Source organism: Phyllostomus hastatus, unplaced genomic scaffold, assembly GCF_019186645.2.
Source record: "Phyllostomus hastatus isolate PE091 unplaced genomic scaffold, TTU_PhHast_1.1 phas_scaffold_93, whole genome shotgun sequence".
In the NCBI taxonomy this organism is placed as follows: Eukaryota; Metazoa; Chordata; class Mammalia; order Chiroptera; family Phyllostomidae; genus Phyllostomus; species Phyllostomus hastatus.
Window position 1 is genome coordinate 20,453,647 of NW_025334042.1, and position 19,453 is coordinate 20,473,099.

A 19,453-nucleotide genomic window follows, 5' to 3' on the forward strand; every position below is an offset into this window, starting at 1 on the left:
GGGCACCCACAGGACGTGGCCGGCACAGTGCTGAGCACTCCCGGGTGCCAGTGCACCAGGACGGGCAGGGGGTCACACGGAGCCTCGACAGGGATCTCATCTCCGATCTACTTCTGAAGGCAAGAATATTGGGTGGAAGTACAAGGGAAATCTCTATCCTGGCTTTGAAGTGTGAGGCTGGGTATATAATTACTAATTTTAACCAAGTTATACCACTTACGTGTATGACCTGAGCAATACATTTAACCTTCAGGAATATCAGATTTTTCATTATTAAAATGGGGATAATTATGGTTGAATATCATAGTACTGATTTGAGAATTAAGCATGATCATATAAATACTTAACATAGCCCTTGGTACATAATACATGACTCAAATGTTAACCAGTTTTGTCTGAACCTCAGCTCATTCATCTATAAAAAAAGTGTTTATACTACCAACCTCAGTGGGTCGTTGTGAGGTTTAAATTAAGATAATAAATGCAAAATATCAATTATATTACCTGGTACTTAACACTTGCAGCTCTCCCTCCTCAAAGAGATGTATGTGATTAGGATAATGACAATGATGATCTAATGGGTGATGTAACATGACTCTGCTTTTGCCAGTAACTACCTAGAGTTTTCAAAGTTGAGTCAAATGGAATTTTCTATCTGAGTCCAACAGTAGTGATGGGCCTGGCACAAAGTAGGCACTTAATATATTTTCATCAAAAGAGTAAATGAATAAGAAACTTTCTTTTCTCTCCCATGGACATCCTGAAAGGGATCTAAGAGAAGTTAAGCCAAGAGTTAGACTAGAGATGTACCGTGTGCCGGGCCCTGTGCTTCCTTGCCCTGCGCTTTCTCACAGGGCGGGCCATCCACATGGCCACCAGAGAGATGAGAAGGAGCTTGCCTGGGGTACAGGGTATTTCTAATCGGATTCCTTTCTCCTCACAGGCTGTGCAAAAAGAACACCAGACGGGACCAGAAAGCAGGAATTCAGGCCCCGGCTCAGCCAAGATTTGTGACCCACCAAGTTTCAGAAGAAATTTAAAGTCGCCTTTCAGTCTTGTTTTCTCACACACAGTGTGGATAAACACAGGGACACATGACACTGGGCAGTGGAGGAGAAGCTGAAGAGTCTTCTCTGGAAGTCTTTTAAAATAGGACAGAGATATTTGTTTGAGGTTAAGTAGTCAAAATTTCAATCTTCTATTCCCACAGTCCTGGGAAACTGTGTCATACGACAGCACTAAGTTAGAGGGTTCGGGTGGTGTAAAACAGAAGGCAGCCATAAGGAAGTAAAAGTCGTTCCAGTGTCATGGAACTTATTTCCACAAGCTTCTGAGGAACAGAAAAGTCCTTCATCACATTTGGCTGGGTTGGGGCAGGTTTATACTAAGTCAATAATTCAATTCTAGGCTCCTAAAATTATATGGTTTTCAGAGTCAAAGACTGATTTAAAACAAGAATAAATGAATGCGTCAGTGAAGAGTGGTTGTAAAGTTTCTTTTCCTGGACTTCTTTATGAAGTGTTTATATAGCTGTTTCTCCTGAATGGTTCAGACAATTACCCAACCAAACACCAGATGATCTTTTCTTTTTCTATTTTAAAGAAATTGAGAAATAAGCTGTAAGCTGCCATTTGTACAGGTAACAAGTGTACAGTAATGCAAAATAGTCAAACTAATGCTTTTGTCATATAAATAGATAAATTGGAAAAAACGTACACTTTTAGCTGGAGTCTAATCTGCTTTTCCCAGGCCGGGAGCACTCCCCTAACCCCCGACAGTTCCGTCCCAGCCCGTGTAGCAGGAAATCCCTGGCTCAGACTAGCCCCTGTTACATGCGGGTGGGCTCCCAGCAACCTTGTTGTAGGAAGTGAACTCTCTTACTAGTTTATGAACGACAGAGTAGACGTCTGACTTAAATTCAGATCCTTTCCTCCTGGACAAGAGACAGTCCAGTAGTCTTTTCATGTGGTAGGAATGATAATATATAAATTTGGGAGCTAAGTGGTAGCGGTGTTCTGTCATTATAGCAGGGTACATCTGAGAAGTAAAGGTAGTTATTATGCTAAGAGATGGAATAAGGAAATAGACACATGGAGAGAAGAGAGAGGAAGACAAAGCCCTTCCTGGGATCTGGGGCATTCTGGATCTACGTTCTGGTTTCACTGGCTTCCAAAAGCCCAAAACACAGCAGCTATTAGATTTCTTATCTCCTGTGTCTTGCAACCAGAGATGCTCAACTAACATACTGACCATACACAGAACTATCCCTTTCCTGGGGATGGACCTGAACAGTCGCAGTCAGCTGGTTCAATAGCTCTTCTCCACAAACCAGATGTCACCGCTAAAGAAGTCTGTAAACATGAGTCCAGAAAGGTTAAAAAAATTAAAATGTGTATTTGGAAATCTAAGACTTAGATCAATTCCCTGGAGAGAGATCTTTCAGCTTTCAAGTTTCAAGTTGAAACCTAGGGCTAGAAATTATATTCAGCTACTTATACTTTAGAGGGGCTCAGAGAAACAAATCTTAATTAAGCATGAATAAGCACTAAATAACATTAACTATATGACCATCTATAAAGTTTACTCTCCAAGATTCTCATCCAGATCGTTAGGAGAAAATTAGAGGAAAGTACAGAAGAAAAAAGGTGATGTGGATCAATGTTTGCAGGTCCAGGCTAACACTCGATTACCCAGCAACAGTAAATATAAACGGTCACTGGCCTCAGCCAAGACGCGTCTTCCTTCCCTTGGGGTTGACAGCTGTAAACAACCGTGTGTGCAGCCACCAGTGCCAGTTTATGGAGTTGACACCATCAATGCATTTCTTAAACTCAAGTCTTGTCAGCAGTGGCTGCCACGTACCAGGAAATGCAACCGAGGAAAAGTGCTCCCTGCTACCACCAACGCCAGTCAGTCAATGAGGGCGAGAAGCTGCCGGCAGAATTCCTGACAGGATAATGTGCAGGAATGCAGAATGGCACTGCTCTGTCAGTGAAGACCAGCTGTCTTGCTTCTTCCACTGGCTCATAACATCACATACCAGACAGAACAAGCAAGAGACTGAAAACGGATTATCCCAAACAGAGCAGAATGCTCTTTCAAATGACTCCTACTCAACAGAGTGTGCAGCAGAAGCCACGTGGGGGCAAATTGGACAGCAAGAACTCTTGGAAGAGGCTAACATTAACTAGCATGAGGATGTCTGAGCAGTGAATATAATTACTACAGATCAAGGAAAGACAGCGGGACCCAGTGTACAGAAAGGTCAACTACCTGAGAGGAAGTCAGATATTTAATGAGTTTTGAGAAGCAGGTGAAGGCCTACAATCTCTTGAACAAATGAATAAAGCCTGATTATGTGCTACGTCCAGGGAAATCAGCCATGTGCACTGGGATCAAAATCTTCTGCCAAGGTGGTGATGCCAGATTATAGATAAAGTAAATTTCTATTTCCTAGTATGTGGCGCAGGTTGAGAAATCTAACTGGTCTGAAGGAACATGAGCTAAAACTCCCACAAAATTAACATTGAAACAGGCATCAAGAGCAGTGGCAAGCCGTGCCCACCCCAGAGGTAAGAAAAGTTCCCCAATTCCCAAAGTCTAGTTGGATCCAGATAAATGCTAGGAATAAAGCCATGCAGGTCAACTGTCCTGGTGCAGATTAAATCCTCACAAGGATAGTTCTGTTTGTTTTTTTTTAAAGACTTTACTTATTTGAGAGACGGGAAGGGAAGGAGAAAGACAGGGAGACAAACATCAGTCAGTTGCCTCTCACAAGCCCCCAAATGAGGACCTGGCCTGCAGCCCATGCATGTGCCCAGACTGGGAATTGAACCAGTGACCTTTTGGTTTGTGGGACAATGCCCAACCCACTGAGCTAGACCAGTCAGAGCCACAGGATAGCTCTTAAAGATTCTTCAGAGCAAGAGTAATTTGGGAGAGACTTGGAGGCCACAGATTTATTTACTGAAGACTAGATTCAAGTTACAAAGTCTGACAAAAACGGAATCAGCCCTCAAAAGTAGGCCAAAGTGGCATCCTGTGAATCTTGTGTTTTTCCACTTAGGACCATTATGTTAAACTTTGGTTAAATTTTAGTTATCTTTTCTGAGAAAGCAATGTGGACAAAGGAGAAATACAAAACCAAGTAGATTAATAAGTAGAATATTTTAAAAGAAACAATGAACTTGAATATAGCCCTAAAACACTTTCTATCTCCCTTCACTAAAAACTGTTGTATTCATATTATATACATTTAAAGAAAATGCTTTCTTAAGTGCAAATACTGGGGTGGGAAGGAAAAGCCTGTCATTCTCCCTGCTTCCTACCTGATCCCACAGGTAAAGAGAGAAAGTAACAGAAATGAAAGCAGAGAAATAAAACAACCCAAGGGAAAAGTAATCAAGAAATCTCAACTCTAAAGAAACAAATTGATATTAAATCCATGCTGACAAACAGAGAAGACATGTGCTTTGGGGGAACCATTTAAATGATGGAAATGAAAAGGAACTGGTAAGGGAAGTCCCCTTGGCTGGTTTTATTAACACCATTAAGTGATACCACCTAAGAAAAACCCAGACACCTGCTTGGGGGTTGCTGCCCTACAGCTGGGCCGGCAGGCCAGTGGCACACGGTCAGAGCATGCAAAAGATGAAATCTCTAACAAAGTCACTTGGAAGTTCATTTTTGTGCCCAGGTTCTAGTTAAATACAAAATGAAAACTAGCTTTTAAGACATACAAATTTCTATACAAAATACTTCAATGTCAAGTTGAATCTGGCAAATTACAGACCAAAGAAAATTTAGAAGGTACAAAGAGCCAACTCACTCCTAAACTGTTCCCACGAGGTCCCCACATAAGGTGAATGTGACAGATCCATGGCTCTCAGAGCCTAAACCCATTTCTAGTTAGACATGCCCTGCTCTTTGGTTCAATTGTTGATTTAGCCCTGTCTGGTGTGGCTCAGTGGACTGAGTGCCAGCCTGCTAACCACAAGGTCACTGGTTTGATTCCCAGTCAGGGCACATGCCTGGGTTGCGGGCCAGGTCCCCAGTTGGGAGCAGACGAGAGACAACTGATGTATCTCCCACACACTGATGTTTCTCTCTCTCTCTTTCTCCCTCCCTTTTCCTTTCTAAGAATAAATAAAATCTTAAAAAAAAAAAGAAAATTTAGAAAGGATCTCCTGAAGTTTTAGCATAGAGTTTACATGCATTGTTCTCCAAGTCAAGTCCTTTAAAGCCAAATGGAAACCATGAATAACACATACCCAGGTCTTGAGTTAGCAAATAAAAAGGGTGGGAAGGTGGGTTTGGCCTTTTCTAAGCTAAAAGTCAGCTCTAAATTACAGCTTCTCTTATACAAAAGGCTGGAGCTCACTGATGCACTGTATTCTCCAATCCTTTGGAAGTCCTAGCAGCCCTGAAACATTCAGAGTATCTACCAAAGATGCTAAGAGGGAGGACAGCATCAGCCCAGGTAAGCTGGGTGAGTGCTTCTAAGAAAGAGAAGATGCTCATAAAGGAAGCTGAGGCCCAGGAGAGCTTTGTGAGACCTTACAGGCCCTATGTCAGTTCTGTTGTTGACCTCACTTCTGTCCATGGCAGCTTTGGCAAAAACCTATATTCAAAGTAAGAAGAGGAGAAGGTAAAGAGAGCAACAACCTCATTGAAGTGATCCGTGACAAAACTTGGTATGGAAAACAACAGTTTTTACAAAGAGGGAACTGTATCTCAGCTCTGCAGCAGTGGAGCTGAAATGACTTAGATTTCCAATCAAGAGACGGGCTGGGTCTACTGACGCATGCACTGGTGCTCCCGCCTTGGAAGGTGACCTGGGTAACAGGCATGTAGGAACAGGGCTACAGCCCTCTATGGGAGAAAGCACAATTGGCAAGTTCCAGTTTTTATATGGGATGACAGAAGTCTCTCATGAGGGAGACATCATTTACAAAACAAGGGAGTACTCTGATTTCTCTTACTAACTCTAAGTAGAATGGGGGACAAAAAGAATTTAGAATTAAAAGTCATACTTTAATTCAAATATTGGTTATACCATTCACTGACAGTGAACTGGTATTGGCTTTATTATCCCCTATAAATTACTTTCCATCCCAGTTAACCCCCCAAAGCCAGCACATCTGGGGTGCTTTTAGAAATAGGAATCCAAAAATCTATTTCAAATTGTGCAGCTGATGTCTAAACCTTGATACAAACCCTTTCTTTGGGTTTAGGCTTCTTTTTCATAATAACTGCAATGACTACAATCACGTGTGGCGCATGCAATGGGCCAGGACCTGTGTGCGCGAAGCACCGGAGTATTAAGGATGAGCAAAGTGATATCAGTCAAGAGCTCTCTTGCAGTAATGCTGTCGTCAGAAGTTAACCATATAGCACAAAGACAGAAGCTAAAAGCTAGACCAGAGATAGCAGCTGCTGCCCTAGTTAGTGAACAGAACACAGCTTTCCAATTTAGTTCTGGAAGAGAAGTTTTGAGATCACAAGAACATAAAGAGACAGATGCCTTGTGGAGTACGCTGGGGGAAGTGAGCAGAAAACACAGGATCATATTTAAAAGGAGGCCAGAGGAGGAAAGAGACCAAAGGAAAAATAAAGGTGAAGACCTGGTGCTCCAGATGCCTTACAAAATAAGACGAGGCCCCCTAAGCAGTGAATGAGCTGTGTGAGGCTGCCTGGAAAGTGAGCTAGACTTTCTGTCAAATGGGTTTAAAATGACTCAGAACTAAACTTGGATAAGTCAGGGCTGTAGTTTTTTGCCAAGAAGGACATACTCCAACTGACACCCAAACTCTGGTTGAAAAAGAGCAAGCTGCCATTGCTTAACATAAAGGGATTCATTTTTAGGAGGACTCATTACTAGACAAATTCATGGCCCAAATCTATAAATGGAGAATTGGGGTTTACCTTCCTTGGGGTTCTTGCTAAACCACATTCTAAGTCTGTCCTCTCTAGGAGTCATCGTTTGTGTAACCTTCGGATACCTCCTATTTAGATGATGTTAAAAAGGGGGAAAGAGAGATGCTTCTGAGTCAGCCACAGCGGAAGAACCATGTGCTACCAGGGACGGGATGCCTCTGTTCTTCACGTCTGTGTTTTCACAAACGTGCAGTGGAAAGTCTGGTCTGTTCCGTGAACACCCTCGAACACAACCGAAGTCCAATTGGCGACAACATAGTCTCAGCTTCTGCCACGTTACTGTCAGTGTGTCCTAGGCCAAGACTAATGAAAATATCTTTCCTACTACACATCAAGACTGGTCTTTAAAACACAGTTCAGTATTACCAGGTAGCAAACTGGTCTTTAAAACGGTAGTTCAGTATTACTAGGTAGCAAGGATTTAAACTAAATTAAGGGATCTTAACCTGGGGTCCACAGGTGGGCTTCAGGGGGGTCTGTGAACCTTGATCCGATTCTCAAAAGGATCCAAAACCTTCAAAAGGTTAAGAACTACCTGGGCTAGGTCAACCAGGACCAAAAAAGAAAAAGGAAAACATTTTAAAGAGATTGTCAATCAACTACCTTTCAACCACCCACTGATTCCTTTTTTTCCCTTCTCAAATTTCTGTACTTTTTGTTTGCCCATACCTTCAGATGAATTTTATCTTACCTTTGATTTTTTTTAAAAACAGCACCTGCATAAGCTTTCATTGGGATTTACGTTTGAGAGTGGTCTCTGAGTATATGTATAGTAGATGTCTACTGGTTCTTATTAGTGAAGCAGACAGCAATTGAATAATTACTGATAAACAGTAATTTTTAAGGTTCAGTTACCTAACTCAAAGGCTCTTAAATTTGTCTGTAATACTGGACTAGTTAACCGGGTAGATCTCTTATGTGATTAAATAATTCCATTAACACAGTAACAATAAAAGTACAATTCTTCGAGTAACATTCCATCAGTACACCATGCAATAGGAAGCCTAGAAATCACAAGCAATGGAATGATGGCAAATGTTAAAATTACTGTAATTCCATGAGGCCAGAAAGCAAATGACTTATATTCAAAGAGACAGCTTAGCTCTGTGACAATTTTTTCAGATACTGTAAAATCCAAGTGATTCTTAAGCACGTGCTTTTTCAAAAGCATGGATGGAATGGGGGCTGCATGCCTGGCAAGCACCATTGGAGAAAGTGCCTGAGGACCAAAGGGCCCTTCCAGAGAACGTCTCCCAGTAAAAACATGCGCAATGCAAGGCCATATCATCTGTGCTGACACGGCTTTAGGATGTGGTGGGCAAAATGAAAGGAGGGGAGAGAGAAGATGAGGCAAAGTCAGTCATGTGTTTAAATTTTCTCACCTGGAATTACAGAGATAGTTTTCAAAGCTCGGAGAACCCTGAATGTTCTCAGCGCTGAGACATTGCCCAGGTCCACAAACTCTGTCACATATCTGTAGTAAGGGAGGTCACACACAGACACAAATGACAAACACAGACACAAACACAAACACCAAAAGGAAAAAACACAAAACCACAACAAAACAAAAAGTACAATACGTCACGTCAAGGCCCTAACCCAACACCTAACACCAAACCCGGGCCATCTTACCTGGGATTACCGAAATAGTTTTCAAAGCCCTCAGTACCCTGAAAGTGCGCAGAGCTGAAACATTGCCTAGGTTTACAAACTCTGTTATATACCTGCAGAATCAAACCAAAGTTAACTTGTAATGGTGCTGCTGGGCGAAGGTTTGAGAATGGGGGGGAAAGAAAGGGTCTTATACACAAGCTATGATTTCATTTTTTTTCCTTGAAAAAAGAAAAGTTTCAAAATATAAACATTTAAGAAACACATCGCTAAAACCTGGGCAAGAAGAATTTAAAAGCATATTTGAAAGAACTGACACCACCAGGAGAGTCCTGGGGCTCACTCTCAGCCAGCACTGTGACGTGCAGGTCGGAATCAGAACGACTGCTCTCAGGCCGTTTGCTTTTTTTAATGAAAAGGAAGGCTGGGAGGTATCAGAGGCTTATGCCCCCAAGTTCTGTGAATAATTTCTTAGGAAAAGGAGACAAGTTTCTGTAGCAGGAGCCCCACAGAAACAAATATCCATTAAAATAACTCCTTAGCTGACAAAGGCAAAAGTGTTTAAATGCCTGTACACGACTTAGCCAAAAGCCATACGCGTATCTTTGCAGTCAGGCCTACAGATGAAGCTTTAGCCTGTGACATACAAAAGGGGGGGCTCAGGAAAATCCAAATTATCAGAGAAAATATGATGCTAAATGCCCATTTTATCACCAGCTCTGTGCCAAGCAAGGACACTTAAATTTCAAATGAACACCAATATGTTCATTTTCTTAATGCTGGAAAGCTAGAAATTGCCTTAATATAACAGAAAGTCAAAGTTCCAGTTTCAAATATTCAACACACATCATTCATTCACATTTTGTGGTTCAAATTCGTCATTCTCTCTGATGCTCAGACCCATACGCATACTCAACCTCTTACACACCTGCATGCACACACCCAAACCCACATACAGTCTATACAACACCCTCCTCCCTACCGAACCTCCGAGTGCTCTCCCAGCCTGGAAATAAACATAATAAAGTCTGCTACAACTCGTCTGTCATTAGCTAAGTTTTCCAGAGATCCATTTTTATTGTTACAACAACAGAAATTACCAGCGGCAACTCGTATACCGATGCGGAGTTATACTGCTCTCTAGCAACAGTTTGAAGTGCTGGTCAGTAATTCTTTAGAAGCAATCAGTGTGGAGACCTTCACTCATGTTTTGATTCTAAAATGTGCTCTGACGTCTGCAACAGCTGGCCAGCCTCATGAAATTACAAGAAAATGGATTTTCAGTTTAAGGTATACGCCTATGAAATTTCAAGTCTTCACTGAGGCCCCCTAGTGATAAGTGTGCAAACCTTGGTCAATGTTATGAGGAAGTAGGAAATACGAGACAGTGTCATTGGGAAATCACCTCCTACTTCCTCCCCAGCGGTAAAGCCTCCGCTTACCTCCTCCCACGTAACCCTGCTGTCGCTGCCTAAACAAAAGGCCCTCACAAGCAGGAATCACCGTCATGAACCCATACGGCCTTACATGGTTATCTGCCAATCCCTCATGCAACTGTGCTCACACTCACACTTCCACTGTCGTACTAACACCCAGGAGTACAACCGCCCATAACTGCGCCCAGAACACCAACAAAAGTGAGCAGAGAACTTACGCCATCATGATGACGCTGAAATCTAACCAGTTCCATGGATCTCGTAAAAAGGTAAAGCCATCTATGCAGAAGCCTCTTGCAATGATTTTCACTAGTGATTCAAATGTATAAATCCCTGTGAATGTGTACCTGTGGAGGAAATGGATAGCTTGAGGTAATTGCCGAACAGACAGAAACTTCACGTGAATCTTCTAAGATAACACCTGCCTGAAGTGTGGCTTCGACCAACAGAAATGAAACAGAGAGGGCACGGCCAGTGCAGCAAGATGGAAGGAGAAAGGGATGCTTACTGAAACGCACAAACCGAGAACTCTGGAATACTGTTTTGGGTCCTGACAGGTATTACAGAGAAATACCTCTGCACTGCCTTCTAGTACGTGATCATTTCAAACCAGGGGAGGCAGCCCCAGAGTTATTTTTAACTGTAGACAAGTCAAAATGAGGGGAAAAGTAGAAACAGAGAAGGCAGTACTGTCAGGAACTGAGGGCAGAAGACAGTGATGTGGCAACAAGTCAAAAGCACCGGCTAGCACAGGAAGAGATGGGGGTGAAGGGCAGAAACTCCCAGGGCCTACTCTCTCCCTTCAGAGTTGACTACTGGGAGTCCCCAAACCCCACATGTATGTATCTTTGCCCCACTCTGTGAAATAAAGAGTAGGCATAATCGATTTTCTCCCTTGATGGATCAACTGTGACAAATCAAGACTCGGTGACTAAAAGTGAACCAAACAAGCAGGCAGAAAAACAAACGAGTTACTTACTCCACATTCTTCGACCACTCAGGAGGGTTACTAAAAGTCATGAATACACAGTTGGTCAAAATAGTGCACATAATGATCATGCTAAATACTGTAGAGAAGAGTCAAGGGAGAATACACAAACTCTTACTTTACCCCTCAGAAAACAAACATGTCACATTGGGTACCGTGAGATCTAACTCAATAACCTGAAGGAGGCAAAGCGCAGAAGAGGAGGAAAAGACGAGGCGACGATAAAAACTGGTCACCACAGAGCTCCACCACGTGTACCCACACACGAGGGAGAGGTGTGGGGGAGGACAGCAGGAGGTCCACTGGTTTTCAGAAAGGCTGTCCTTAATCCTCTCCTTCTGGATAAAACTTTTGCCCCTCTTGCAACTTTCACCTCAAGTGTAGAATAAGCTAAATTTAATCGGCATTACTTAGTGCTTATTTATTAAGTTAACTATCTTACATAACTAATTATTTGAAAATCTACATGTAATTAATGGTTCACCATCCCCCTCCCCCGCCCCCAGTCCTCCAAAATGCTGAACTGCTCTTGGGGGCAAGGACGTAGCCAATGTGTGCTGAATTTACCCAGTTGGGAAGACCTGTTGTGGCATGTTGGGTCAGGCTCTCAAAAGACATCCACACCACCATATTCCCGAGAGTGAGGTGATGGGGCAAATTCATCTGATCATTCTCAAAGTGCCCCGGAATATTTATGGAGAGTAAACCACTTTGTTGCCATTTCAGTTTCATCCATGACCTTTCTCCACTCGTTCTGCTCTTGTCCACTGAAAAAAATCAAACTGCTCTAGGTCAGTATGAGTTACTCAAACACAACTGTCACTTTAACAAGCATGGAAGCCATATCTCATTTATTGCTAACTCACTCTCTTTTGCTAATGGCATTCACTATCTTCATTCTACTAGTGGCATTTTAAAAATTAAAAGTACTTCATATAGCTGGATTTTTCCTCAGGGAATAACAACATGTTCTGGTTAGAAGAGAAAAAACACTCCATCTCCTGATCCAATAAAAAGGGAAGCCATCCATTGTGAATTATTTATTTCCTGGTAAACCTTCAGATTTCAGAACTATGTTGCTTATAAACCACAGATTTCACAAACAGGTTGCTAAATTCTTTGAGTTAATAGAATGTGGTGAAAGCTTGGCAAACCAATTTACCAAGTTGCAACTGCTTGTTTCCTCAGCCTACTTGTAGGATACAACACACATCAAGGCATGGGACTAAGTACTGTCAAATTAAATACCAACCATGAGAGTTTAAAGTCACCATGCAAAGCTCCTACCTCCATCACATCATTTTTCATCTGCCGTATGCTTTCCTATATTAATAAGATGTGAAACTCAGGCCACATGAATAAATTGGACATTTTCTGTTTCATGGGAGTAAAAATACCAGAAAAGATTTATAGCCATCATGCAATCTAAATCTAAACCTCTGTACCAGGGAGGCCATTTATCCTGAGAAACTATCTCAAATACATTCCAAGCTCACTGTTCAAGAAATAAAAAATATTCAAGGAAGGCCTCTAATTCATTCAACAACTTGTAATTCAAGAAGTAGCTTTCAAAATATTCTGATATTGGACTAAAAACCTGAATAATCTGCCTCAGGGTGAAATTACTAAAGTCTGAACACTTTAAAAATAAGACTTTAGTAAAAGGTCACCACTTAATTTGACCCTCTACATGATACTAACAAAATCCCAAACCCCCATGATATCATCCTAAGAAAAAAGAATTTGCTGATGCCCACAACTCCGGATTTGGTAGGTGTCCACTCCTAAACCTCTGACCGGTAGGACAGTCAACTACACTATTGGTAAAATGCAATTTAGACATATACATCAGTGATCATGCAATTGCTACACTCACTCCACATTTGCAGAAAAGGATATGAATGTATCAAAATTTTAATAGCAATTCTTCTTATCAGGTTAAAAGGACTTAAAATGTACAAGGCAGGCGTGGCACTAAATCTGAAGAGAGTTTTCCCTCTGTTTAATACTACAAAGGTCTGTGGAAAAAGAAAAAGAGAAATTATTAAAGCACTGGCATTAATCACATAAAACAACATTTTTCTAAGAAAGAAATAACTCAAATGTATTATAAGTTTTTACTTTCCATTTGGTTTCTATGGCAAGCAACCTTAGGGCAATACACCTTTCTTTCCCTAACCTCTACCCACCCCTACCCCTGTCCTAAACTGCATCACAAATTGATGGCACTATTTTAGCAGTTTTACAGAATAAACTTATTTCTTTTGGAAGCAAAGCAGCTGAACCCTACCTAAGCTATGTATGCCAGCTCTGACAAGATACTAAAGTTCATTAATTTAGGATTCATTTACTCAACAAATGAGTAAATGTGTCACGCAATGTCCTAGCTGCTTAACAAATATCAGTGAACAAGGCTAACCTGGTTGGGAAGCTTATATTCCAAAGGGGAAGGTGACAATAAATAAAAACATGACAAAAGAGTAAATTACATCGAATGTGACATGTTCAATGGGAAAAGGAGGAAGGTCAAGGACAGGGAGATGGAGAATGCCGGGACAAGGAGGTGGGTGAGTGGGGAAGTGACGGTTTTCAAGGAGGGGGTCAGGGCAAACCTGCGGAGAAGAGAGGCTGGAGCAAAGACTGGAGGGAAGTGAGACGAGCTCTGCATCCCACCAACGTCTACCTACCGAGTCTGCTCCGTCTGGCTTTTTGAGAGCCCCCATCGCCCGCCTTGCCAAAACCATTCAACCGTATTTCCCAGCACAAATCTTCCTGTCTTGCCAAACTGGCTCATGCTCCAGTAATTCATGACTTTGGCCTTTGCACACATGCTCATCCTACCCAGAGTACCCTTTCTAGTCTCACGAATTCAATTTGATTAAAATGTTCTTTAGCACTGATTTTGTGTGAAGCATTGTGCTAAGCTCCCGGGATACAAAACTGAACAAAACTATTTTTAGGGAAGACATATGTGTAAACTAGTAGCTATGACGCAGGGTAAATAACAAAAATATACATAATATATGATAAGCAGCAGAGAGATTTCTCCCCCCTTGGGTGGGGAATAAAAGGGAGAAGGCTGAGCTGAAAGATGTCCACAAAGGAAGGCAAATGATATCTGGGAGGGGTTTAAAAGGATAAGTAAAGATGAAGACATATTAATTGGTCAGATAAAGGGGGAAGGAATGGCAAAGAAAGGGGGCAGCATAGAGTGGACAACGGCACAGCAGCATACAATTGTGGGTTGTTTTTAGGGAACTGACAAGTAATTCCGTGTTGATGGAGGACAAAATAGAGGAGGGGAGCAGTGGACTGTGAGGCTAGAGGGAGACGCAGGAACCTACTACACGGTGATTCCTCAGGAGACAGGCCGGGACACGGCCCCAGCACCTCACTGTGTGAGTAAAATGGCAAATGGTCAAATGCTAGCTCTTTTAAATAGTTTCAAAAAATTTTTAAAGCATGCATGCACATATTTTTAAAAAGAAACATAAAACAAAAAGTTCCATCTCATTATGCAAAGATAACCTTTGTTAATTGTTTATCTTTTCAGAACTTTTCTTTGTAAATATAAACACACAGATACAGCTTTAAAGAGATTTCCCCTCTCTTTCAAATGGAATTGTACTATAAATACCATTCTACAACTGACATTAAAAAATGAACCTCCAGGACTTCTGGCCAAGATGGAGGCGTAGTTACACATACTGTGCCTCCTCGCACAATCAAAAGAAGGACAGCAACAAATTTAAAAACAAAAAACAACCAGAACTGACAGAAAATTGAACTGTATGGAAGTCCGACAACCAAGGAGTGAAAGAAGAAACGTTCATCCAGACCAGTAGGAGGGTGGAGACAGGCAGCCGGGCGGAGAGGACTGTGGCAAAGGCAGCAGCTGGAGAACAGGGTGGTCCCACATTTGTGCGCAGATAAACTGGGGGGAACAACTGGGGAGCGGGACAGACTGCACAACCCAGGGCCCCAGCTCAGGGAAATAAAACCTCAAATCCTCTGACTGAAAACTCCTGTAGGGGTTTAGGCGGCAGCAGAAGATACTCCCAGCCTCACAGGAGCGTTCGTTGGAGAGACCCACAGGGTCCTAGAATGTATACAAACCCACCTACCCAGGAATCAGCACCAGAAGGGCCCAACTTGCTTGTGGGAAGCCGGGAAGTGACTGAAATCCGACAGAGAGCGGAGCAAGGGCCTTTGTTCCCTCTCAGGCCCCTCCCCCCCACACAGCGTCACAACTCAACCAGGAGGGTTGCTCCGTCCTGGTGAACACCTAAGGCTCCGCCCCTCACTACATAACAGGCATGCGGAGACACATAAGAAAATGGCCCAAATGAAAGAACAGATCAAAGCTCCAGGAAAAATACAACTAAGCGATGAAAGAGACAGCCAACCTATCAGATGAACAGTTCAAAACACTGGTAATCAGGATGCTCCAGGAACTCATTGGGTACTTCAACAGCAAAAAAAGATCCAGGCAGCAATGAAGGTTGCATTATGTGAAATAAAGAAAAATCTACTAGGAAACCAACAGTGATGGGAAGGAAACCAGGGCTCAAATCAATGGTTTGGAGCAGAAGGAAGAAAGAAACATTCAACTAGAGCAGAATGAAGAAACAAGAATTCAAAAAAATAAGGAGAGGCTTAGGAACCTCCAGGACATCTTTAAACGTTCCAACATCTGCATAAGAAGGGTGCTAGAAGGAGAAGAAGATGACCAAGAAGTTGAAAACTTACTTAAAAAAAATAATGAAGGCAAATTTTCCCAATCTGGCAAAGGAAATAGACTTCCAGGAAGTCCAGGAAGCTCAGAGAGTCCCAAAGAAGTTGGACCCAAGGAAGCACACACCAAGGCACATCATCATTACATTAGCCAAGATTACAGATAAGGAGAGAATCTTAAAAGCAGCAAGAGAAAAGGAGATAGTTACCTACAAAGGAGTCCCCATAAGACTATCAGCTGATTTCTCAAAAGAAACCTAACAGGCAAAAAGAGGCTGGAAAGAAGTATTCAAAGTCATGAAATGCAAGGACCTACATCTGAGATTACTGTATCCAGCAAAGCTATCATTTAGATTAGAAGGGCAGATAAAGTGCTTCCCAGATAAGGTCAAGTTAAAGTTCATCATCACCCAGCCCTTATTATACAAAATGTTAAAGGGACTTATCTAAGAAAAACAAGATGATCAAAAATATGAACAGTAAAATGACAACAAACTCACAACTATCAACAACTGAATCTAAAAAAAAATAAACTAAGCAAACAACTAGAACAGGAACAGAATCACAGAAATGGAGATTAATTATATGGAGGGTTATCAGTGGGGAGGTAGAGGGGAGAGAATAGGGGGAAAGGTACAGGGAGTAATTGGTAGGCACAAAGTAGGCAGGGGGAGGTTAAGAATCATATAGGAAATAGAGAAGCCAAAGAACTTACATGTATGATCCATGGACACGAACTAAGGAGGGGAGGATGTGGGTGGGAGGTAGGGTGCAGGGCAGAGGGGAATAAAGGGAGGGATAATGGGACAACTGTAATAGCATAATCAATAAAGTATATTTTTTAAAAAGGTACTTATCAGTTTGAAGATTCCAAGGGTTTTAGGAGTTGTTTCCAGAAAGTGGGGGTGGGGTGGTGGTGAGGAGGGGAAAGGGTGGGACTGATGGGGGGGGGGCAGAAACCAAATATGTATTTCTTATTATGTCACAGGCATGTTCAAAGAGTTCTAATAGGAGTACTAAGGGGAGATTGTGGTGGAAACGCCTAAGCAGCCTGCGTGTCAGCAGCACTTGGAGCAAAGTAGGTGTTAGCCAGATGAAGGTACAATGAGTAAAATGTACTAAGCAAATGGAACAGTATGTGCAAAGACTCAGGAAAGAGAGAGAAAGCTGGATGCTAGTCCTAGAATTTAAAGCAGTTCAACCTGGCTATAGAATAATAGGAAGCGAGGGAGCAGAAACAGATCACCTAAAAAAATTGATAAGATCGAGATGACGGAAGGCCTGGAACACCTCTCTCAGGGATCTGCTCTTTATTCCATGGGCAACTGAATGACTTTTTAATGATTTTGCTTCAGATGTTCTCTTTATAAAGACTGTCTTTTTATTAAATATGATGACTATTTGAAAACACCTACAAATCTTTATAGATATAGATAAAGTAAATATGGCTAAATATTAACAACTGTAAACATTTGTTACTGAGCTTCTAAGTATACTAATGTTTACTATTCTATCATTTGGGTAACTTTTATGTATGATTTTTTTTGTAATAAAAAATTTAGGGAAAAAAATAATCCAATCTAAAAATGAGCAAAGCATTTGAATAGACATTTCTACAAACCAGATAATACAAAAAGCAAATAAACACATAAGATGTTCAACATCGTCAGTCATTTGGGAAATGCAAATAAAATCACAACGAAATACTACTTCATACCCACTAGGATGGTTATAATATTTCAAAAAGTGGAAAATAACAAGTAATGTCAAGGATATAAAGAACTTACAACCTTGACACACTACTGATAGGAAAGTGAACTGGTGCAACCACTTTGGAAAAATAGTTTGGCAGTTCTTCAAAAGTTAATCATAGACCCTGGCTGGTGTGGCTCAGTGGATTGAGTGCCAGCTTGCAAACCGAAGGGTCGCAGGTTGGATTCCCAATCAGGGCACACGCCTGGGTTGCAAGCCAGGGCCCCTGTGGGGGGCGTGCAAGAGGCAACCACATAGTGATGTTTCTGTCACTCTTTCTCCCCCCCTTTCCCTTTTTAAAAATAAATAAATAAAATCTTTTTAAAAAGTTAAACATGGAGTTGCATATAACTCAGCAATTCTACTCCTAGCTATATACTCAGGAGAATGGAAAACAGGTGTTCATACCAAAACTTATACATAAATATTCATAAAAGCATTATTCAGAATACCCCCAAAATGAAAATAACCCAAGTGTCTACCAACTGACAAATGGATAAACCAAACGCAGTATATCCATATAATGGAATATTACTCAATCTTAAAAAGGAATGAAATTCTGATGTATGCTACAATATATGCTAAATGAAATAAGCCAGACACCAAAGGACATATATTTTCTGATTCCATTTATACGAGGTATGTAGAATATGAAAATTCATAGAAACAAAGTAAAATACAGTTTACCAGGGCTAGAAGCAGGGGGAACGGAGTTACTGTTTAATAGGTACAGAGTTTCTGTTTGGGATAATGAAAAAGTTTTGGAAATGAACAGTAGTGATAACTGTACAACATAGTGAATATATTTAATACCAGTGAATTGTGCACTTAAAACAGTTACAATGGTAAATGTTGTTATGTGTATTTGACCATTAGCTGGCCTAAGAAAGAATGCCTGACCAACTGTGCTCTCTTCCCATGCTACTCTCCAATACTCTCCCTCTTCCCCATGGAGGAAAGCATTATTTTGAATTTGGACTGAGGTATACCACTTGAAAATTTTTTATTTTAAACTTTAATTAATTTATTTATTTTAAAGATTTTATTTATTTTTTTAGAGAGGGGAAGGGAGGAAGAATGAAAGGGAGAGAAAATCGGTTGCCTTTCTCACACCCCCTACCGGGGACCCGGCCAGCAACCCAGGCACATGTCCTGACCAGGAATTGAACTGGCGACCCTTCAGTTTTCAGGCCAGCACTCAACCCACTGAGCCACACCAGCTGGGGTATTTTAGTTCCCGGAAGGAAATGTATTATTTCCATTACCCTTATAACATCCTGAGGTCCCATTTTTCAAATGATATATTTTCAAGTATTCTGAGCTCTCCCTTTTCTGAACTCATTATATGCAGCGTTTGTGTCTTTTATCCCTCTTCCAGCTTTTATTTATTTTTTCACCTTCCCTCTACCCCTGAAACTACATGTTAACTTCTCAGAGGGCAGAAGCCAATCTCACATTTCATCCCACAGTCCCAACACAACACCCAACCTGTGAGCTCCCAATAAACAGTTGCTGGCAGATTTTTAAAAAATTCCTTTCCTCTCATCTCCCATTCTCCCCTTTCTTAATCTGGCAGAGTCATGCCATCCTCTCCCTAACAGAAAAGCAGTGCTGGTATTCAGCCGTACACATTCCGGAAACACTCAATGCACCATCCCTAGTTTACTGGCTCTGGTGGGGTCTGCTGCTGGGAAAGCCTAATTCTAAAAGCAAGAGGAAAGAGTAGACCTGGGGTCAGGCTACAACAGGTCAAGGGTCAAGCTATGACTCTTCCATATTTTGGCTTCCCAAAGAAACATGGAACCCAGGACTCTCCCGAAACTCTCTCTCTCTGAAGTACTTGTACTCCTCTGTGTTTCTATAGCAACTCCTTCTATGAAAATGCCAAGCCTTTTAAATAGCCTCCTCATTCAACCTCATTCTTGTGAAGTATGAGTGAAGGGGGGATTATTATCCTGCATGCATTTTACAAAAGCTCAGGAGAGGGACATCACCT

General features: G+C 41.6%; 1 protein-coding gene across 2 annotated transcripts in view; it reads right to left on the reverse strand.

Moving 5' to 3' along the window:
* The window catches only part of SCN8A (sodium voltage-gated channel alpha subunit 8), a 215,741-nt gene that overhangs the window by 87,388 nt on the left and 108,900 nt on the right, over window positions 1–19,453 (reverse strand). Inside the window, exons 3-6 of one of the 2 annotated variants that reach the window (XM_045829237.1) lie at window positions 12,871–12,989; window positions 10,963–11,052; window positions 10,202–10,330; window positions 8,319–8,410 (exon numbers count right to left, since the gene is read on the reverse strand). In XM_045829237.1, coding sequence (XP_045685193.1) covers window positions 8,319–8,410; window positions 10,202–10,330; window positions 10,963–11,052; window positions 12,871–12,989 — 430 coding nt within the window. Of the gene's footprint in view, window positions 1–8,318; window positions 8,411–8,568; window positions 8,661–10,201; window positions 10,331–10,962; window positions 11,053–12,870; window positions 12,990–19,453 lie in introns of both variants that reach the window. The other variant, XM_045829238.1, reaches the window with a different exon arrangement.